Source organism: Pleurodeles waltl, chromosome 5 (genome assembly GCF_031143425.1).
Source record: "Pleurodeles waltl isolate 20211129_DDA chromosome 5, aPleWal1.hap1.20221129, whole genome shotgun sequence".
Lineage (NCBI taxonomy): Eukaryota > Metazoa > Chordata > Amphibia > Caudata > Salamandridae > Pleurodeles > Pleurodeles waltl.
The window spans coordinates 574,144,582-574,168,570 of record NC_090444.1 but is presented as its reverse complement, the minus strand read 5'-3'; the positions used below and the strand labels follow the sequence as shown (position 1 = coordinate 574,168,570).

General features: G+C 49.1%; 1 protein-coding gene across 2 annotated transcripts in view; it reads left to right on the top strand.

Annotated features, from left to right (window-relative positions):
• Positions 1-17,918, top strand: part of USP34 (ubiquitin specific peptidase 34) — a 1,940,069-nt gene extending 1,922,151 nt beyond the window's left edge. For both annotated transcript variants that reach the window (XM_069234398.1, XM_069234397.1), the window contains one exon: positions 16,747-17,918. In XM_069234398.1, the coding sequence (XP_069090499.1) occupies positions 16,747-17,357 (611 nt within the window). In that variant the 3' untranslated portion in view covers positions 17,358-17,918. The remainder of the gene's footprint in view (positions 1-16,746) is intronic.
• The last annotated feature ends 6,071 nt before the right edge of the window (positions 17,919-23,989 follow it).

Here is a 23,989-nt window from a genome sequence, read left to right as displayed (position 1 = left end):
GAAAGTATTCTTTTCAGTGGCCATGCAGAGGGCGACCGAGGAGCTTGACCTCCAACTCCCCACCTTAGAGGTCATTTCCCATGTCCTGACCTAAGTGCTCCAGCTGGCCCAGACAACTACTGAATCCCGGGGCTTAGGGGTTAATAAATCCCAAACCAAAATTATGATCCTCAATTGTAGAACTTGTAGAGGAAAGTTTACAATGAAAGGTGAACTGTTGCAGCAGGTTGACTGATTTGATTATCTAGGGATCAGGACCAACAACCATAGAACTTTGAAATCCCATATTGGAAAAAAGTGAAATGGTGATGTTGCATTCCGCTTCTGATATCACCAGTAGAGTTAAGGCAACCACCTCGAGGTCGATTTCCCTAGCAGTGGAAATATACAGGGCAAAGGCCCAGACAGCTGCTCTTTATGGGGCTGAAGTGTGGGGCTTCTCAGATGTTAGAGGCCTGACCACTAAAGAGAATAATTTTATAAGATCATGTCTCACCCTCCCCCAGAGCACTCCTATTCCTTTATGTTTTGATTTAGGGCTTAAGAGTGTGAGTGAGCCGGCAGCGCTACAGCCCCTCTTATATTGGGTTAGGGTATATGGACCACTGACAAACTTCTTCATTGTAGATTGGCTGTGGAAGAAGTGTTGAGCCTGAGTAAAACCCCCTTTTTTCCCCTTGTTCACGTTTGTAGGGAGTTATCTTGACAAAATGGGTCTGGGGGTTACTGCAGAAGTCCTAAGTCAAGGGGAGAGTTATTGCAGCCTTTTGGCAGAGGAATATTATTGAACATCATCGAAAGGTGAAACCAGGGGGCTTGGTGGAGGACGTTTTGGATCGCAAGTTACTTCCGGGAACATAAAAGTACATAGATGACATTTAACCATCAGTAGCCTGTACACTCTTTGTTCAATTCAGACTAGGTACTCTCGTAGTAAAAAAAAAAAAAAGTGTTTATAAATGGAAAGCCTTGTCACTAACTGCAGCTATGTGCCAGTATTGTGGGGCTGGTATTGAGGACATAGTACATGGTATTTTTTTTTGCCCTAGGTATATTAAGCCATGGCAAACCTCGATTAAACCCCTGTGCAAAATTATCGGGGTGAGATATTACCAGGAGGCATATAAGATATCGTGCACAGACCTGTGGCAGGTTACTGTTTTGGGAGTCCGCCATTATCTTTATATGGTATGACTGGTTAGGTAAAAAGGTCCGTTTGTTTTAAAATGATCCAGAACTGTATTGTTTATATTGTGTAATTTGGATTTTAACCTGGTACCTGTATGTACTATAGTAGTTGTTTACCTTTTTGCTTTTAATATTTAATGTCACTTTTATGATGTGTTTTATGGGCCATGCCCAAAATAAACAGTTACTTCTCACATCGAACTACTGAGTCCCTAATACTTTTTGTGGCACTCAATAATACCATCTTAGGGGCCCAGGCCAGTTCTTGCGCTGGCCCCCCACTAAATCATCAAATCACAGGGAGCCACTGACCTGCCTTCCGTGACCATACCTTTCTGTTTCCACACCCCTCTATGGGAAACAGCCTTTACAACATGGGCATTACAATGTAATGCCTTTACCATGGGCCTGTTACCAAACAATGCCTTTAGCACACATTGCCTTTACAAAGCAGACTTTTACTATGGATATGCCTTTATAACACATACCTTTACATTGTAAGGTAAGTGTGTGTGTGGCCCCTCTGCCCAATTGTTTTTAAATTTAGCCTTATGGGGTGCTTTCCCGGGGACCTAATGAGGCTTTGTGGAGGTGCCCATCACCTTTTCAATTGAATTTGGGCCCGGTGGATGGGGTCCCCAGGGCTTAATGACGCTTGTGCCCTCGCCATGCACTACTAATTACTCCATATATCTCACAACTCATTATTCATTCTATTACACAATTTATATCACTATATCATTTGGAATGAAATTATTGATGAGAAAACTATGCATGGCAGGGGTGCAAGTTATAATTACCTTAGGACACAAGTTATTAGTACTTGAGTTAACTATATCTGGTGAATTTCTGTGGTTTTTAAAGTTTAAAACGTTATGTTATTACTGAACATTTTTTTTTTAACTTATTGCATTTTTATGCATCCAACTAAAATACACATTTTAGTCTGGATTCTGCAAGCTGTTTACAGTAGAGGCATTGATATGTGTAACATAATTCTCCCTTCTTCAGGGCCATCAATAGTTCAAGTTCAGTAGCTTTGGTATGTCATGCAGATATTTAGTGAGTTATTTTAAACCGAGGTATTGTATGACAGAACTGATGAAGCATACAACTCACATCCCCCAAAAACTTGCCTACCCTTCCCCCCCGTGGTGTGTCTTGTGGTAGGTCTACTCTGATGTTAGTGAGCCTAGTTGTAGGCCACTGAAAGGAAGCGTCTCACTGTATATAAATTATTGGAATTAAAGAGGCAGTCCCCTGCAATGGGAATAGTAGGGTCATTGAGGGGGATATATTAGGTATCATCAGGTGACTGATCCTCCAGGTCCCTCAGGGAGTCCATTAACATCTCCCATGCTCAAGCTAGCTCAATGGAGCCACTCCCCCCCTTTCCATCTCTAATCTGCACTTCTGCCTCCTAGCTCGCCAATTTGTTAAATTCTCTTCTACATGCACTTGTGCTGGGGCCTCTTGAGTTCTTCCAGTTTCAAGCTATCTCCCTCTTCCCGAGGACAAAGGCCAAGTCTTGAAAACAACTAGTAACCTTATTCTTAACTGTGTGGGGAAACCAGTCCAGGAGACAGTAATTCACTGTGCATGGAACCTCCCATTCTAAGATAGTAGTCTATATCTCTGTGATGCCCACCCCACTACCCCCCACCCCTCCAGTAAGTGGATAGCTCTGGACATCTCTAAAACAAACAGGAATAGCATAGAAATACATGGGGCCCTATGGGCAGGACAAACCATATACTAAGAAAGTGGTATAAGAATGAAGGTGCTCAACCAAGGTAAGAGTGTTAGAATCCCAGGGGCTGGTGCTTAAGAAATTACCAGAGGTAAGTACTCAAAATCCCACAGACGCCCAGGTGCAGTTTTTATCGAGCCAGGTGTCCCATAGGCTAATACAAGACTATTGCGGTTGGATATTTATGGATTCAGGACCCTTCCCAGTGGACCCCGAAGAAACCAGTTGGCACAAAGAAGGTTGGATAGTACCCCCACCCATAGGATTGGAGTACCTACACTAGGGAGCCCAGGTGCATAGGGGTGAAGTAACATCAGAAACCTTAGTTGGAGTTAGTGGAAGCCCTGATTGTCCAGCTGCTGTCGCGACCTGTGGACCAGGTCGGTGGAACCCAAGAATGGATTCCAGACGAGGAGAACATGAAAAAGAAGGGAACAGTGTCCAGATACTCAGGGATGTCCAGGAGGTGCAGGTAGTTAATGCCCACCGTCTTGGAGGGTAAGTTCCTGCAGGACACTGAAGGAAGAACTCCAGCTACGTAGTCCACCCGACGCAGGAAATCCTTGGAGTCACCCACAAGCTGTCCCACGTCGGTCACCGGATTGCAGGAGGGTCAGTGGCCTTCAGGACCACCAAACAAGTCTTGGCAAATGCAAATAGTTGTTGCGAGGAAGATTGTAGGTTTTTGAGGACCAGCAAGGTCCTAGTGACTCGACTCTTGGAGGGGAGTCGAGGCCGGCTTTCAGCAGGGAGGAAAGCCATCCAAATTCGGAGGAGCCTCCACGAGTGACCCACTGGCAGCAGGCACAGGGAAGCACAGAGAGGCCTCAACAGCACAACAAAACAGGAGTCCCACATCGCAGGAGCTGCAGAAAGGAAGCTGAACTTGGAGTTGCAGAGTGCTAGAGGCTGGGGCTTTCTGGAGCCTGAAGACTCCGGGAGGAAGAGTCAACAAGCTTTGGCAGTAGCAACAGTCGCAGTGCACTGGGGTTCCGTTCCAATGACCTCAGCAAGGGACCACCATCTCCCAAGTTGCTCAGAAGAGAAGGGGGACCCTGAGAGGACCACAGAACCACGACCTGTGTTGCAGAGCCTTTCAATGTCCGTGGGACAACAGGATCCACAAACGGTCATTGTCTTCTTGAGGTGCCTGTGGATGCAGGGAAGGGACTCCTTCACTTCGGGGTAGATTCCTTCTTGCGTCTTGGATGCAGACAGAGTCCTTGTGACCCTGGAGGATTCCCTGCCTTGGATGTTACAGAATTGTTGCAGGAGCTGGAAAAACAATGTTGCAGTGGGAGCCCTCCCAACTGAATACAGTCTTGTTTCAGATCCAAAAGGAGACCAGCAGCGGTTGCGGAGGCCAGTAGCAGAGGAAGTCTTGCAGACAGTTCCTTGTAGAGTCTTGCTCAATGAATCTGAGGACCCACCCTCGAGCGGGCCCCTTAAGCCACCCTAAAAGCGAGTGGTCACTCTCTTCAATGACCCATCTATCTGAGGGGGGTCCAGGACGTCATCTACCTGGCCTCTCCAGTCATGTGGTCCCAGGGACCTCTGCCTACCTTGTTTCTACGATAGCAGAATCAACCAGCAACCTGGCAGAGCTCTGTGCACCTCTCTAGTGGAGGATCTGGACGGGAAGGATGTTCATTCCCCTGTTCATTCCCCTGTCCTATGTGTGGTTTTGTGCTATATCATGGACAGGGTGTTTCTGCACTGGTGCAAACCGGTTTATTCAATGAGGGCATCAAATGTGCCCTTCAAAGCAGTCTGGTGGTGCTGGGAGGCCACCCCACCCCAGCACAGAGATACCTAGTTCCAAAGGAGAGGAGGTCAGACCTCCCTCCTACAGGAAAGTCTTTGTTCTGCCTTCCCCTGCTCGAGTTAGGCTCAGCAGCAGGAGGGCAGAAACATGTCTGGGGTGTGCAGCACTGTGGGCTGACAGGCAGACCGTGCAAGGCTGTATAGGAAGAACTGGGGATTCTCTAAGGAACCCCAGAATACATGGTATCATGCAACTAGTACTGGGTTTGGTGTAGTTCCATGATTCCAACATGTTTGATGACAAACATGCCTAAGTTAGGAGAAGCCATTATGTCGTTGGAACACTTGTGATGACCAGTATCCACTACATACCTTAAGATGGCTTCCCTGCACTTACAAAGCTCAGGAAATGGAGGTTGGGGTTTGTAGGGGTACCTCTGCTCATACAGGGGTACCCTCACACTTAGGAACATGCACTTTGCCCTTGGTTTGAAGGGCCTATCAGAGGGGTGACTTACAGTGTCCAATGGCGGTGACCGTGAATACATAATATTATTTTATGCTGCAGCCTGTGTGTGTAGGAGGCTGGCCTGGCTTATAGTGGGTACCTTGTGGTACTTACACCCTGTGCCAGGTCCAGTTATCCCTTATTAGTAGAATAGAGGTGTTTCTAGCAGCTTATGCTGATAGAAGGGAGCTATGGCAAAGCAGCTTAGGCTGAACTAGGAGACATGCAAAGCTCCTACTATACCACTTATATCATATAGTACAATATCTTAAGAAAACACAATACTCAGAGTTACTAAAAATAAAGGTACTTTATTTTAGTGACAATATGCCAAAAGTATCTCAGAGGATACCCTCACTTAGGAGTTAAGTAATATACACAAATTATTTGTTCACAAACCCAAAACAGGTAAGTAACAGTAAGAAAAGTAGTCCAAACAATGTAGAATCACAATAGGATGCAATAGGTAGACATAGGTCAAGGGTCAACACAAACCATATACTCCAAAAGTGGAATGCGAATTACGAATGGACCCCAGACCAATGGGAGATTGTAGAGGGTCGCTGGGACTGTGAGAAAACAGTAAGGGTGTCCAAAATACCCCACCCCAAGACCCTGAAAAGTAGGAGTAAAGTTACCCTACTTCCCCAGAAAGACACAATAGTTGTGATAGGGGATTCTGCAAGAACCACAAGCACCAGCAAAACACTGAAGCAGATTCCTGGACCTGAGGACCTGTAAAGGAAGGGGACCAAGTCCAAGAGTCAAGAAAGTGTCCAGGGGGGGCAGGTGCCCACTAAACCCCGAATGAAGGTGCAAAAGGGCTGCCCCCAGGTGGAAGAAGTCGAAGATTCTGCAACAACTAAAAGGGCTAGGAACTTCTCCTTTGGATGGAAGACGTCCCACGGCGTGCTGGATGTTGCAGAAGTGTTTCCAGGCAGAAATACCGCAAACAAGCCTTGCTAGCTGCAAGAGTCGCGGTTGAGGATTTTGGGTGCTGCTGGGGACCAGGAACGACCAGGACGTCACCCCTTGGTGGAGGAGCCAGGGGGGATTGCTCAGCAACTCAGAGAGCCCCCGCAGAAGCAGACAGCACCTGCAGAAGTACCGGAACAGGTACTTAGAAGATCTGTGAACTCAGCGTCACAAAAGAAGGGTCCCATGATGTCGGAATCCAACTCAGCGAGTTGGGCAATGCAGGACGGACTGCTGGGGACTCAGGCTAGGCTGTGCACAAAGGAATCCTTGGAGAAGTGCACAGAAGCCGGAGCAGCTGCAAATCACGCAGTACACAGGTTTGCTGTCTGGCGTGGGGAGACAAGGACTTACCTCCACCAAATTTGGACAGAAGGGCCACTGGACTGTGGGAGACACCTGGACCCAGTTCCTGTGTTCCAGAGACCACGCTCGTCAGGATGAGAGGGGACCCAGAGGACCGGTGATGCAGAAGTTTGGTGCCTGCATTGGCAGGGGGAATATTCCGTCCACCCACGGGAGATTTCTTCTTGGCTTCCAGTGCAGGGTGAAGGCAGACAGCCCTCAGAGCATGCACCACCAGGAAACAGTTGAGAAAGCCGGCAGGATGAGGCGCTACAATGTTGCTGGTAGTCGTCTTGCTACTTTGTTGCGGTTTTGCAGGCGTCCTGGAGCAGTCAGCGGTCAATCCTTGGCAGAAGTCGAAGAGGGAAGTGCAGAGGAACTCTGGTGAGCTCTTGCATTCGTTATCTGAGGAATAGCCCAGAGGAGAGACCCTAAATAGCCAGAAAAGGAGGTTTGGCTACTAAGAAAGGAGGCTTGGCTACTGAAAGAGGTAAGCACCTATCCGCACGGACCCCAACACCACGCTCAGAGGAACACTCATCTATAGACCCCCAGGACCCAGGGCACCTTTCAGCAACGCCATCGCCGACCTGGCAAGCAACCACGCACTCGCCTCCACGGACTACATCCTCCTCGGGGACCTGAACTTCCACCTCGAAAACAACAATGACACCAACTCCGCCACCCTCACCGAAAACCTCGCCAACCTCGGCTTCACACAGCTCGCCAACACACCCACCCACACAGCCGGTCACAACCTTGACCCCATCTTCTCCACAAGAAACCACGTCACCTTCAACCATACCACCGAACTCTACTGGACCCACCACCACTGCGTCCACTTCACCTTCAAGAAGCAGACAGAACACCACCTCACCGAACAACCGCCCCGCCGACGATGGGGTAAAGTCACAGAACCGCCCGTCAACCCCACCAACCCTGACATCGCCGCACACAACCTCAAATTATGGATCACCAACTGTGCTGACCGCCTTGCTCCACTCAGAAAACCCTCCAACAACCACATAAACAAAAAAGCCACCTGGTTCGCCGACGACCTCCAAACGCCACTGCCGAAAACTCAAGCAAATATGGCTACTCGAACGCACTCCAGACAACCACACGGCTCTCAAGGATGCAAAACGCAAACACCACCAACTCATCAGGCTAGCAAAAAGATCCTCCTTCAAGAGCCGCCTAGAAAACAACGACTGCAAAGAACTTTTCAGCATCGTAAAAGAACTCTCCAACCCAAACACCACCGTCAACGACATCACCCCCTTCCAAGAACTATGCGACGCCCTAGCAACCGCCTTCCACTGAAAAATCACGGACACCCACGACAGCTTCAACTCCCCTCACACTCCCGACGCTCCTACCCTACCCACCACGAACTCCACCCGCTCCAGCCGACTGACCTCCTGGACAATCATCAGCGACGACGAAACCCGCAAGACCATGAACTCCATCCACTCCAGATCACCATCAGACCCCTGCCCACACCGCATCTTTAACAAAGCAGACACAGCCATCGCACCACACCTACGGAAAACCATCAACATCTCCTTCGAAACTGCAAGATTCCCGGAAAGCTGGAAACACGCCGAAATCAACACCCTTCTCAAGAAACCAAAGCCGGACCCCAAGGACCTGAAAAACTTCTGGCCTATCTCTCTGCTCCCTTTCCCGGCAAAGGTCATCGAGAAAATCGTCAACACTCAGCTCACCCAGTACCTCGAAGTCAACAACATCCTCGACCCCTCCCAGTCCGACATCAGACGCAACCAAAGCACCGAAACCACCCTTCTCGCCGCCACAGACGACATCAGAAGCCACCTCGACAATGGAGAAACATCAGCCCTCATCCTCCTAGACCTATCAGCCGCCTTTGACACCGTCTGTCACCACACCCTTAAATCCCGCCTCCACACAGCAGGAATGCAGGACCAGGCCCTCGAATGGACCGCATCCTTCCTCGCCGGCAGAACCCAAAGAGTCTGCCTCCCCCGTACCAATCCAAAGCCTTCAACATCATCTGCGGCGTACCCCAGGGCTCATCCCTCAGCCCGACGCTGTTCAACATCTACATGGCCCCCCTCGCGCAAGTGGCCCATCAGCACAACCTCAACATCATCTCCTACGCCGACGACACCAAACTCATCCTCTCCCTCACCAAGGACCCGCACACCACCAAAACCAACCTCCACGAGGGACTAAAAGCCATCGCCGACTGGATGAGAGACAGCCGGCTAAAACTGAACTCGGACAAAACAGAGGTCCTCATCCTTGGGCGCACCCCCTCCGCCTGGGACAACTCATGGTGGCCGACCACACTGGGTCCCCCACCGACAGCGCACGGAACCTCGGCTTCACCCTCGACTCCTCACTCTCCATGTCAAAGCAGGTCAGCGCCATCTCCTCCTCCTGCTACAACACCTTCCGCATGCTCCGCAGAGTTTACAAATGGATCCCAACAGAAACAAGAAAAACAGTAACTCAGGCCCTCGTCAGCAGCAGACTCGACTATGGTAACGTCCTCTACACAGGTATCTCATCCAAACTCCTATAACGCCTCCAACGCATCCAAAACGCCTCCGCCCGACTCATCCTCAACATCCCTCGCCACTGCCACATCACCCCCCACCTAAGAGACCTGCACTGGCTCCTCGTTAACAAGAGGATCACCTTCAAGCTCCTCACCCACGCACACAAGGCACTCCACAACACCGGACCAACATACCTGAACAGACTCAGCTTCTACTCCCCCACCTCCGCTCCGCCAACCTCGCCTCCATCCCCTGCATCCGGCGCAAATCTTCCGGCGGCAGATTATTCTCGTACCTGGCCGCCAAGACCTGGAACACCCTCCGGTCGGATCTACGACAGACCCAGGACCTTCTTTCCTTCAGAAAACTCCTCAAGACTTGGCTCTTCGAGCAGTAGCAGCACCTCCCGCTCCCCACACCCAGCGCCTTGAAACCCTCACGGGTATGTAGCGCGCTTTACAAATTAATTGATTGATTGATCAGTAGGGGTCTCTGACGTCACCTACTGGCACTGGCCACTCAGAGCAGTCCATTGTGCCCCAACACCTCTGAATCCAAGATGGCAGAGGTCTGGGACACACTGGAGGAGCTCTGGGCACCTCCCCTGGGAGGTACTGGTCAGGGGAGTGGTCACTCCCCTTTCCTTTGTCCAGTTTCACGCCAGAGCAGGGCTGGTGGATCCCTGAACGAGTGTAGACTGGCTTATGCAGAGATGGGCACCATCTGTGCCCATCAAAGCATTTCCATAGGCTGGGGGAGGCTACTCCTCCCCAGCCCTTCACACCTATTTCCAAAGGGAGAGGGTGTAACACCCTCTCTCAGAGGAAATCCTTTGTTATACCTTCCTGGGCCTGGGCTGCCCAGACCCCAGGGGGGCAGAAACCTGTCTGAGGGTTTGGCAGCAGCAGTTGCTGCAGTGGAAACCCCGGAAAGGCAGTTTGGCAGTACCTGGGTTCTGTGCTAGAGACCCGGGGGATCATGAAATTGTCACCCCAATACCAGAATGGTATTGGGGTGACAATTCCATGATCTTAGACATGTTACATGGCCATGTTCGGAGTTACCATTGTGATGCTACACATAGGTAGTGACCTATGTGTAGTGCACGTGTGTAATGGTGTCCCTGCACTCACAAAGTTCGGAGATTTTGCCCTGAACGATGTGGGGGCACCTTGGCTAGTGCCAGGGTGCCCACACACTAAGTAACTTGGCACCTAACCTTCACAAAGTGAGGGTTAGACATATAGGCGACTTATAAGTTACTTATGTGCAGTGAAAAATGGCTGTGAAATAACGTGGACGTTATTTCACTCAGGCTGCAGTGGCAGTCCTGTGTAAGAATTGTCTGAGCTCACTATGGGTGGCAAAAGAAATGCTGCAGCCCATAGGGATCTCCTGGAACCCCAATACCCTGGGTACCTGGGTACCATATACAAGGGAATTATATGGGTGTTCCAGTGTGCCAATGAGAATTTGTAAAATTAGTCACTAGCCTACAGTGACAATTTTAGAAAGCAGGGAAAGCATAAACACTGAGGTTCTGGTTAGCAGAGCCTCAGTGATACAGTTAGGCACCACACAGGGAACACATACAGGGCATATATTATGAGCACTGGGGTCCTGCCTAGCAGGATCTCAGTGACACATAGGCAAAAACAAACATACATACAGTAAAAATGTGGGTAACATGCCAGGCAAGATAGTACTTTCCTACAGTGTGTAGTAAGCTGACCTGGTGTGCGGTGGGTACCTGAGGTACTTACACCTTATACCAGGTCCAGGTATCCCCTATCAGTATAGTGTAGTCAGTGTAAGCCACGGTCTCTAGAGGTAGCTGTGGGTGAGCAGCCAAGGCTTATCTAGGAGACATGAAAGCTTATGCAATACCACTGTAGTCACACAGCACTTACACACATGAAAGAAAACACTCAGTTACAAAAATGAAGATACTTGATTTTAGTGACACAATACCAAAAACTGCTAGAGAGGTAACCCTCCAATAGGGGGTAAGTAACACACCAAATATATACACTAGATATCAGCAGTAGGCATAGAAAGCAATAGAAAACAGTGCAAATACAATTAGACAATAGTGCCCCTAAGGGGAGTCCAAACTATGTACTAAAAAAATGGAATGCGAACACAGGCCCCCCCACCTTGGTAAGTGGAATGTGTAGAGAGGAGCAAGGGGTACTAGGAAACCCCAAAGTTAAGTACCAGAGTGCCCCAGGAAGAAAGGAGTAAGTTAGTGGATTGTCCCCAAATCACCCAAAAGGAAGAAAATGCAGCACCCAGACAAGACTGCAAGAAACCAGCGGTGGATTCCTGAAGAAGGAGACCTGTGGAAGAAGAGGACCAAGTTCAGAAGTCACAGAAGTGTCCAGGAGGAGTAGGAGCTACTACCCACCCAGTTGTGGATGGAGGAGTTGGTCAGCGGTAATGTGAGGAAGGTCAGCACTGCAGCCCTGAGGTCGGTGAAGAGTTCCTGAGGGATGCAGACGACGTCCCACGCTAGAAGAAGCATTGCAGCCGGGTTCTGGTGCAGGAATTTCACCAACAAGCCTTGGCAAAGGCAAATGTCACGGTTGGCGGAAAGTGGAGCTTCTGCAGACCAGCAAGGTCTAGAAGGACTCACCCCAGGAGTGGGAGCCACAGAGGACCCTCAGTGACAGGAGCAGAGGTAGCACCCACAGGAGTCCAAGTCCCACAGGATGGGGACACAGGAGTCACAGAAGAGCCCATGGAGCACGACTGGAGAAGGGTCCCACGCCGCAGGAGAATCACAGAGGGCTGTGCGTCGCAGGAAGGAGTGCTGGGGGCTGGAACTACACGTAGCGTGAAGATCCCTTGGAGGAGATGCAAACAAGCCTTGGCAGCTGCAAGAGACGTGGTGCAAGGGGGTATTTTCCTGAGTGGGAATGCAAGGGCTTACCTCCACCAAAGTTGGATGGCTAGTAGAGAGGACCAATTGGACTACTCCAGACTACCACCCCTGATTCAGGATCCATGCAGCTCAGGATGAGAGGAGATTCACGCAGCCGGTCGTCGTTGCAGTAGATGCCTGCGGATGCAGGGGAGTGAATCCTTCACTCGAAGGGTGATTCCTTCTTCCTTCTCATGCATACTGTAGTCCTGCCACTCTCAGAAGACGCACAGCTGGGGAAATGTTACAATAGCTCGAAGGAGCAGTGAAAACAATGTTGCAAGTAGTGTCGTCTCTGTGGATGCAGATTGTCAGTTCCGGGAGGGTCCAGTGGCGGTTCCAGAGACTAGAAGCTGAAGTAAGGTTGCAGAGGCGTCCTGCTGGAATCTGAGGACCCACCCCGAGGAAGACCCTAAATAGCCCTGAAAGGGGGATTGGTGACCTAGCCAGGTGAGCACCTATCAGGAGGGGGCTCTGATGTCACCTGCCTGGTCTGGCCACTCAGATGCTCCCAGAGGTCCCTGCCAACCTTGGATTCAAGATGGCAGAACCAAGGGACCCTCTAGAGGAGCTCCGAGCACCACCCCTGGGGTGGTGATGGGCAGGGGAGTATTGTCTCCCCTTTCCATTGTCCAGTTTCGGGTCAGCAGGGACTGGGGGCCCCTGAACCGGTGTAGACTTGTGTATGCATGGAGGGCACCAAGTGTGCCCTTCAAAGCATACCAGTGGCTCGGGGAGGCTACCCCTCTCAAGCCATGTAACACCTATTTCCAAAGGGAGAGGGTCTTATACCCCTCTCCCAAAGGAAACCCTTTGTTATGCCTTCCTGGGCTTGAGCTGTTAAAGCAGCAGGAGGGCAGAAACCTGTCTGAGGAGTGGCAGCAGCTTGGGCTGCCCAGAAAACACCAGAAGGCTGTTAGGAGCAATGCTGGGGGTCCTCTAAGGAACCCCAAGAGTGCATGGAATTATACTGGCAACAATATTGGGTTTTGAGTCTGATATGTTTAATATCAAACATGCCTAGGTTTGGAGTTACCATTATGTAGCTGGATATAGGTAGTGACCTGTGTCCATTCCACGCATAAAATGGTGTCCCCGCACTCACAAAGTCCAGGAGAATGGAACTGGAGTACATGGGGGCACTTCTGCTAGTGCAGGGGTGCCCTCACACACAGGAACTTGCACCCTGCCCTCTGGGCTAGGAGGGTCTGCCATAGGAGTGACTTACAGTGACCTGTAGTGAAAAGGGTGAATGTACCGTTTCACTCAGGCTGCAACGGCAGGCCTGCAGAAAGAATTGTATGGGCTCCCCATGAGTGGCATAATACATGCTGCAGCCCATGGGAATCCCCTGGTACCCCAAAGCCCTGGGTACGTATGTACCATATAATAGGGACTTGCATGGGGCACCTGTGTGCCATATGTGGGGTGTAAAAACGAAGTTAGAAGGGAGAGAGCATAATCACTGGGGTCCTGCTTAGCAGGATCCCAGTGAACACAGTCAAACACACTGGCAACAGGTAGAAAAATGGGGTAACCATGCCAAGAAAGCAGGTACTTTCCTAGACCATCTGAGACTCCTGGTGTACCAGTGCCCTGGATATCTAAGTACTATATACTAGACTTAGATGGATGCACCAGTATGCCAATTGTGGGGTGTAAAAGTTTCCAAACAACCAAATTTAGAAGAGAGAGTACAGACCCAGAGGTCCTGGTTGGCAGGATCCCATTGCACTACAGTCTAAGCACCCTGACACCAGGCAAAAAGTGGGGGTAACTATGTCAGGAAGATGTTGCTTTCCTACAGTTGCTATTCCTGATACTTTCTGGTACCCAAAAAGGACAAAGGCCTCCACTATCCTAGACCTTCGATCCCTTAATCTCTTCCTCAAGAAGGAGAAGTTCAAAATGGTCACTCTGTCTCAGGTTCTTTGTGCCCTGGACCCGAGAGACTGGATTGTGGCGTTGGACTTGCAGGACGCTTATTTCCACATTCGTGTCCTGCCTGCCCACAGACATTTTTTGCAGTTTACGGTAGGTCATAAGCACTTTCAGTTCACTGTGCTCCCCTTTGGCCTTACCAGTGCCCCTCGGGAGTTCACCAAGGTGATGGTAGTGGTGGTCTCAGCTAATCTGTTTCCCTTATCTTGATGACTGGCTATTAAAGGCAGCCTCACCCCATGCTGTCTTTAACCTCCAGACTAAGGCAGACCTCCTGCATTCACTGGGGTTCACTTTAAACGTGTCCAAGTAACACCTGACTCCCTCTCATACGCGCCCTTTCATCAGAGTTGTTCTGGACACCGTGCAGTTTCAAGCTTATCCTCCAGAACAGTGAGTCCAGGATATTCAGGCTATGATACCGATGTTTCAGCCTCTATACTGGATTTCTGTGAGAATGACTGAGGCTACTGGGCCTCTTGGCCTCTTTCATCCTGCTGGGGACACATGCCAGATGGCCTATGTGGGCTCTGCAGTGGGACCTGAAGTTCCAGTGGGCGCAACATCAGGGAAATCTCTCCGACATTGTCCAGAACTGCGCAAGATCTGCAGCGGTGGTTAACGAAACTTAATTGGGTCAGAGGTAGTTCCCTCTCCCTTCTCCAGTTAGATACCACAATAGTGATAGATGTGTCACTCCTGGGATGTGGCAGCCATCTGGAACAGGCAAAGATCAGAGGCATCTGGTCTCCGGCTAGGCGTGAAGTCTTGTGTCCCGGCTGTTAAGCATGGCCATCAATCCTCCAATGAGACTCCCCCTTCAGGAGGATCTTCTATTGCCGCAGCTGGGGAAGGCTCTCCACCCGAACCTGTCCAGTCTCCGCCTTCCTCCGTGGAGATTGATCGGCGACAGTTGACAGCTTATGACCTTCTGCCCGAAGTCTGTAACGTAATCTTGGCGGCCAGTCATCCCTCCACCAAAATGGTATACGCCTGTCGCTAGAAGAAATTTGTGGAATGATGCACAGGCAATTCTGCTGACCCCCTTAGTGGCTTTCTCTCTGAGGGCTTGTTGTTTTTCCTTTTTCTGGCCCAGCAGGGCTCTGCTAAGGGCAGTCTCAATGGTTATCCGTCTGCCATTTCTCCTTTTTTGCAGAAGCTTGATCAGCCTTCCTTTTTTAAGTCCCCCATTGTAAATATGTTCCTTACGCGCCTTACTCCGATGTTTCCTCCATTCATTTTTCCCCAGTGGGATTTGAATTTAGTTTTGATATTTCTGATGTGCGTTACATTCGAGCCTCTCCACAATTGTCCTCTCAGGCTTCTCACTTTGAAAACAGCCTTTTCTTGTGACCATTACATCTATCCGCAGGATGAGTGAGCTGCAGGTATTATCATCAAAGCTTCCCTACCTTTCCATCTATCCTGATAATGTGATGCTTTGCACTAGGGCCTCCTTTTTGCCAAACTCAGCTAAGCCCTTCCATGTAGGCCAATCCATCACCCGCATCCTTCAAGAAGGAGGAGAGACTCCACCGCCTGGACCCAAAAAGAGTGTTGGCATTCTACCTTGACCGTCCCAAAGAGTTCCAGGTGGATGATCAACTCTTAGTTGGTTATGTGGGTACGAAGAAATGTCGGGCATTGCAGTAGCGAACCATCTCCAGATGGGGCATAGTTTGCATTAACATGTGCTACACACTGGCTAAGAAGCAAACCCTGAGGGTTTGCGTGCTCATTCTACCAGAGCTGAAGCTGCATCCACTGCATTAGCACACAGAGTTTTTCAGTCCTTGACATCTGTCAGGCGGCAACGTAGGCATCTCTGCACGTTTACCAAACACTACTGCCTAGACAGGCAGGTCCATAGGGACAGGCACTGTGGTCATTCGATCTGGCAGGACTTCCTGGTGTGATCTTAGTTCGCAGACCCACCTCTGGGGATGGTATTGCTTGGTTACCTAGTCTAAGTTAAGGAATCTGCAACTAGATGTCTCCATCAGATGGACAAGTTACTTAACCTAACGCCTTTTCTGGTACAGAAAATACCCACTTGCAGATTCCTAACCGACACACCCATCCTCCCGGATCTGTGAACTGATTTCTAGGGACAGGGACTCCCTTTCAGGGCCCTATTTTTGACGCAGCAGTGGTCAGTGTTCTTCATGGCTCTGCGCTTCTGGTGTGGAAAGTTGTGAAAAAAACGGATGTCCCTGTGCCTGGGCAGCACCGATGTAGGGCCCGCATGTCATATTTGGCGCGGATGATGCCGGCGACGGACGCGGAGCCTATTGACACCACCTAACTGCACGCAGGAGTACTGCTCGAGAAACATTTCCAGATCCAGACTGACGCCTGGGGCAATTCTAAGGTAAGGAATCTTCAACTAGATATTGTCTCCATCAGATAAGGCGTTACCAAAGGTAAGTAACTTGTCCTTTACCATCATTTCTAGAAGCCGTTGTGAGGCTGCTACAAAGACCAATCGCTGAAAAAGCTTTAGATCCAGTCTGACACCTTGCAGAACACAGATGGTGAGCAATCTGTGGTTGGATAAACCAGAAAGAGCATTATCAAAGGTAAGCAGTTTGCTTGATACATCAAACCTTTTGGCATATATAGTCGTTATTTAGAACAAGTGTTCATTATAGATTTGGATACTGGTCCACAGCTGTTCCCTGTTCCTTTACTGAACTTGGGATGAGATCTGCATATTAATTTGGTGGAGGATTGTGCTTTACCTCAAGGGCATGCAGCAGATGTTACAAAAGTGCATTGAACCTAAACAATATCTTTGTTTTTTCAGATGAGGAAGGCGCTACTCCAGTGAAACGAAGGCGGGTTAGTAGTGACGAGGAGCCGCTTGGTGAAAGCTGCATTGGTGATATAAAAACTGACACAATGGATGCTTCAACTCCTACAAGTACTTCAGATAATGAGACAAGGGACTCCTCAATCATTGATCCAGGAACGGAGCAAGATCCTCCTTCTCCTGAAAACAGTTCTGTTAAAGAATACAGGATGGAAATTTCGTCTTCATTTTCAGAAGATGTTATATTAAACACTAGACCTCAACATACAGAAGAGCAGGCTACTAAAAATGTTAAATTTGAAGAATGTAAAGATCTAAAAGACCTTCAGACAAAGGATTCTCATACCACTGAGGAAGAAGCAGACTTCCCCTCCACATCTATTTCAGCCGTTTTGGCTGATTTAGCAGATCTCAGAAGTTGTGACAGTCAAGTGTTGTCCACGCAAGATCATGATACTAACTTAACAATTGGTTGTGCTCATTCCAAAGGACTTCTTAGTAATATGCCTCATCAGGACATTTTAGATATGCTATGTAGGACCATTGAGTCAACAATTCATGTGGTCTTAAGGATAACTTGTAAAGGAAATCAAGCTGCTTCTTGACATTGGTTGTAGCATATCTTGCTTTTAAGGTTTTTTTTTTAAAGAAAAAAGATATATGCTGTTTGTATAGAATTTGCTTATTTTTGTTTTATGCTTCAGTTCGTCAAGTGCTCTCTGCTGGTATGGCAAGATAGATTTATATACTAAACAGTTCTTGATCGGACAGAACACAGATGAAAAATGCATCTACAATACACTTTCTTAAGGGCAATCAGATAATATGTTTTATGTAATTCAGAGTTCACTGTAGTGGCTTTCATTTAATATTGCTATCTGGGGAGACAGGGTCTCATTTACCCTGTATGGTGTAATTTAAACCTAAAACATTTTTACTGTGTATAATATGGTGTTCTATGTGCCAGTTTTGTATCTTATAATATAGGCAAATTGCCTCCAATCGCTGTGGTTCTTATAATAATTAAGTTTACTTGTACTAAAAAAAAACCACAAGAAATTTGATTCTGTTAAGAATCCTCTTTAGCTGTGGCCTGGCAGTATATATGGTGCTTTATTTAACAGAATACCTGTGGAAGAAATAAAGCACAGTTGATGTAAAAATAATTGTTGTATTTGTATTGAAATCACTGAAATTCTGTGCACGCCATTAACTTGATTTTGATGACTTCTCATTTGTTTAAGGTGGCTCACATTCGAGCAGTTTCTACCAGATGTTGATGTCTAAAACTTTCAACTTAAATATGTAAACAAAAAAATCTCTACATGAATACAGCAGTCCTCACTTTTTTAGGAGGGGTGCATCAAACCACAGATTTCTCACATCTGATAGAGACATCTCGATGCAGATTCCTTACCTTAGAGTTTCCCCAGGCATCTGTCTGGATCTGGAGATTTTTCTCAAGTAGTACCCCTGCGTGTCATTAGGTGGTGTCAATTGGCTCCATCATCTTCATTGTTCGTGCTGGATACAACATCGCCGGTCCTATTTAGGCACCACCCTGGCGCTCTGACGTCAGTTCTTTTCTTTCAGCGCCAGCCAACGGTGAACCGAGAAAGAGCTACCCTTCAGTCACTTTTTTAGTACTGGTCTTTTCTGAATTTTTGTCGAAGATTTTTGAGTGTCTCCACTCCTGGTTCGTTGAGGATATCTTCATGTGCAACTCGGTTCAAGCCCTGCGGATCCTTCCATCTGGCAATGTTCTTGACGGATCCACACCTTTGGGCCTTTGGTGTCTGGAACATGACCACGAACTGATGTGCTCTGAGCTCTGGGCCACGAATCCCAAAGATTTGAGGGAGCAGTTCCTGGAGGTCTCAGCAGCCTGATGCTCGGCTCCGCGTAAGTCCCAATCTCTGTCGAGAGGAAGGTTCCAGCGATGTCAGCCCCCATCCTCATTGCCGATTCCAACATGGAGCTGAATCGGCATAGCGTGAAGCAGATTCTGTTATTGACAGGGGCATTGCCCCCTATGTCGGTTCCTGACCATAGCCTAATGGGTTGGGTTACGGAGAGGAATGGGGGGGTCACTAGACCCTTTAGAATACCAGCTCCAAACTCCTATGGGCTGGTATACGGACCTGGGTTAAGTCAGTGGTCTGGATACTTTCCCTGATAACTGACATGCTTTCTCCCCCTAGCGTGGCTATGGAGAACGAAGCGTCCTACTCAATAGTGGTGCGAAGAGCGGCCGAGGTCCCAGGCCTCGAGCTGCTTTCGGTGGCAGTCACGACTAACCTCCAAACAGAGGTGCTTCAGCCTGGGGCTTCATTCTCTGAACCCCTATTGCCTTTTAATGAAGCCCTTACGGATGTCCTGCTGGGTCACTGGTCCAGCCCCAGCACAGGGGCTCCTGTGAACAGGACAACTGCCCACCGCCATTGGCCGGCTGCAACTTACCCAGTGATCCTGACTCAACACCCCACCCCTGAGAGCTTGGTTATCCAAGTTTCTACATCCCAGGGCTCGTTCCCTTCCACACCCCCAGATACAGAATCCAAGAGGCTCGACCACCTTAGGAAGGAGATGTTTTCTTCCGCCAGCATGGCATTGCAGGCCGTGAATACCGCATGCCTTTGGGGCTGTTACTCCCACGTGCTGTGTGACATGGTTGCTCAATTGCTGCCCCAGGTCCTGGAGAGGGCCCCGGTTGTACTCTCTAAAGCAGTTTCTGATGGAAGAGGCGCACCTAAGTTCATGATCCAATGTGGACTGGACATGACCGACTCACTGGGCAAAGCGGTTGCATCGACAGTGGCCTTGAGGCACCACTCCTGGTTGAGGACGTCTGGCTTTATGGGGGATGACCAATCTAACCTTATGGACATGCCCTTTGATGGCACCCATCTCTTCGGAAACAAATTGGACTCAGCACTTGAGTGCTTCATGGGTTCTAGTTCTATGGCCAGGTCTTGGGCCTCTCGCCCCCTCAGTCTGCTTTTCATCTAATTTGTAGCTACGGAAGGGGTGCCCAGCCACGTCCGTTCCTCTCCAGCCACAGTGCTGCGCATGCTGCTCAGCCTCTGCGTTGCCGAGGATGTGGCATCCACTGTCCTCATGGATCAGGGAGCCAGCGGTCTGGCCAGTCCACCAAGCCCCCATCCCCTCATAGTCACTCCCCCCCCCGCAGCTGCCTCCAAACCTTCCTAGTCTGACTCTTCCACCAGGAACCAGGCGGAGGCAGGATTTGCCATCACCTGTGCGGCTGGCAGTCCACCACGTCAGACAGGTGAGTTTTGCAGATAGTCTGAAGGGGCTACTCCCTCCCCGTCAAGACTACCCTCCCATCCATGCCACAATCCTATGATCCAATGATGGAGGATCAATTGTGTAGGAGGCTTGCCTGGTTTGTAGTGGGTACCTAAGGCACTTATACCAGAACCAGTTATCCATTATTAGTGAAAAGTGGTCAGTTTCTAGAAGCCAGGCACCTCTAGGGGTAGTGTAGATGAACAGCCAAGGCCTAACTAGGAGACATACAAAGCTCATGCAGTACCACCGTAGTCACACAGTACTCACACACATGATTGAAAATACTCAGTGTTACAAAAATAAAGTTACTTTATTTTGATGACCCAGATGCCAAAAATACCTTAGAGACCATACTCCCTTAGGAGGTAAGTAATATACACAGTATATACACTAGAATGCAGACATAGCTGTAAAAACAGTTAGAAAACAGTGCAAATAGTGAAAATCGCAATAGTTAAAAATGGGCCTAGGAGGAACACAAACCATATGCTAAATTAGTGGAATGCGAACGTTCGTTTCCCACCTAGGCAAGTATAGTGTGTAGAGGGGCGCTTGGAGTATTAGAGAACACCAAAGTTAAATAATAGCACCCACTCCAGAGCCCAGGAAAACAGGAGTAAGGGCCATATGTATGAACACATTCTCCCATTGACACAGAATGGGCAAAACTGTTTGCTACATCTGGCCCTAAATCATAGTAACTTTCTTAGAACACACAAAAACACATGGTAGAACATTTAGCAAGAACCAGAAGAGACTGCTAGAAACCAACAATGGATTCCTGACCTGAAGACCTGTGTAAGAAGGAGACCAAGTCCAAGAAGCACTGAAGAGTCCAGGGAGAACAGGAGCCCCTGCTAACCCGGATGAAGGTGCAAAAGAAGAACCACTGGTGAAGAAGAACAGTCATTACTGCACCCAAGAAGACTGATGCAGGTTCCTGGTTGGTGCAGATGATATCACACGTCGGATGGATGATTGCAGTCTGGTTTGCGTCGCTGGATTCCACCAACAAGCCTTGGCACACGCAAAGCTTGCGGTTAGCGGAAAATGGCGCTGCCCAGGACCAGGAGGGACCCTGTGGCCTCTACCAGGAGGGTGAGACAGAGGGGGGCTCTCAGCAACTGAAAGAGCCCTCAAAAGACCAGGCAGCGTGCACAGGAGGCCCACGCAGAACAACACAAAGGGATCGCATGCTGCCGGAGAACCATGCTGGAGACTGTTCATCACAGCAGGGAGTTCTGAGGGCCAGAGCTGCACACTGCACGAAGAAGTACTTGGCAGTATGCCAACAAGCCTTGGCAACTGCAAGATCTGTAGTGCATGGGATACTGTCCTGCGTGGGGAGGCAAGCTCTCACCAAAGTTGGACGCCAGGACTGTTGGAATCACTTCAGTCCACCACCAGTGATGCTGGATCCATGCACTTCATCAGGAGAGGGGACCCAAGCCACTGGTCGTCGCTGCAGAGGGGTGGTTGCTGAAGCAGGGAAGTGACTCCTTCACTCCAAGGGAGATTCCTGTGTATTTCTGGTGCAGGGTGAAGACTGGCTGTCCTCTGAGGATGCACGACCGGGAAACAGTTGCAGTTGCTGGCAGGAGCTGAAGATACAATTTTGCAGAAATTGTCTTTGCTTCTGTGTTGCAGTTGTAGTGTTCCTGGAGGGTCCAGATGCAGTTTCTTCTGTAAAAAGGTGACGTAAAGCATGCAGAGGAGTCTTGCAATCTGAATCTGAAGAACCACCCAAGAGAGAGACCCTAAATAGCCCTGGAAGGGGGATTGTCAGCTACACAGTTAAGCACCTGTCAGGGGATGGCTCTGATGTCACCTGCTGGCACTGGACACACAGATGCTCCCAGAGTTCCCTGCCACCATGGAATCCAACATGGGGCAACCTAGGGGCACTCTGGAGGAGCTCTGAGCACCACCCCTGGGATGGTGATGGACAGGGGAGTGGTCACTCCCCTTTCCTTTGTCCAGTTTCGCACCAGAGCAGGGACTAGGGGTCCCTGAAATGCTGTAGACTGGATTATGCAAGGAGGGCACCATCTGTGTCCTTCAAAGCATTTCCAGAGGCTCCCACTCCTGTAACACCTGTTTCCAAGGGGAGAGGGTGTAACATCCCTCTCCCAAAGGAAAGTCTTTGTTCTGCCTTCCTGGGCTTGGGCTGCTCAAGCAACAGGAGAGCAGAAACCTGTCTCTGAGGTGGCAGCAGCTGGGACTGCCTGGAAAACCTCAGAAGGCTGTAATGGCAGTACTGAGGGTCCTCTAATGAGCCCCCACAGTGCATGTAATCATACAACCAATGCTTTCAAAAGCCTTGGGGTATGACTCTAACATGTGTGATACTAAACATAGCCATATTCGGAGTTACAATTGTGATACTGTACATAGGTAGTGACCTATGTATAGTGCACGCGTAAAATGGCATCCCCGCACTCATGAAGTCCGGGAAAACGGTCCTGGACGACATGGGGGCACCTCTGTTAGTGCAGGGTTGGTTGCCCTCACACACAGTTACTCTGCACCCAGCCAGCAGGGTTGGAAGGCTTGACATATGGGTGACTTATAAGTGACCTGGTGCAGTGTAAATGGCAGTGAAAGAGTGCATGGACCATTTCACATATGCTGCAATGGCGGTCCGATAGAAGCCTTTGCATGGCCTCCCTATGGATGGCAAAAGAAATGCTGCAGCCCATAGGGATACCCTGGAACCCCAATGCTCTAGGTACCTAGGTACCATATACTAGGGACTTATAAGGGGTGACCAGTATGCACTGACAACATTTAGAGGAGAGAGAGCATAATCACTGGGGTCCTGGTTAGCAGGATCTCAGTGACACAGTCAAAAACACTGCCGACAGACAAATTGGGGGTAACATGCCAAAAAGAGGGTACTTTCCTCCACAACCACCCCACCCCCCCAAACGAGGGACAATAAGGCTAACCATACCCAGATGAGTCTTCATTGTCTAAGTAGAAATATCTGGAGAGTTCATCTGCATTGGAGTGGTTACTCCCAGGTCTATGTTCCACTGTAAAGTCCATCCACTATAGGGAAATGGACCACCCCAACAATTTAGGGTTTTCACTTTTCATTTGTTTTAACCAAAAGAGAAGTTTGTGGACTGCCTGAACTATGAAGTGAGTACCAAAGAGGTATGGTCTCAACGTCTTCAGGGCACAGACCACAGCAAAGGCCTCCCTCCCTATGGCTGGCCATCTCTTTTCTCTAGGTGTCAACCTTCTACTAATAAAAGAAACAGGTTGATCCTGGCCCTCTGAATTGAGTTGTGATAGCACTACCCCACCCCCTACCAAGCATCTGTTTGGACAATAAACTTCTTTGAGTAGTTTGGGCTTTTTAGGACAGGTGCAGTACACATAGCCTGCTTAAGCTCCTCAAAAGCTTTTTGACAGCTAGCTGTCCTCAATACCTTTTTAGGCATCTTCTTGGATGTGAGGTCATTAAGAGGGGCAGCAATGGAGCGATAGTTCTTAATGAACCTCCTGTAATACCAAGTGAGACCAAGAAAGGCTCTGACCTGGGTCCGTGGTGTAGGGGTAGACCAGTCTAAAATAGTCTGGATCTTCTCCTATAGTGGCTCAATCTGTTCTCTACCAACTAGGTGTCCCAGATAAACCATCTTCCCCTGCCCTATCTGGCACTTTGAAGTCTTGATAGTGAGGCCTGCCTTTTGAAAGCCCTCCAAAACTTTCCAGAGATGGACCAGGTGGTCATCCCAGGTGGAGCTAAAGACAACAGTATCATCAAGATTTGCTGCACTAAAAGCTTCCAGGCCTTGGATAATTGTGTTCACCAGCCTCGGAAAAAGTGGTATGTGCATTCTTCAAATCAAAAGGCATAACAGTAAACTGATAATGCCCTCCAATGGTAGAGGAAGCAGTTTGGGGTTTAGCCTCT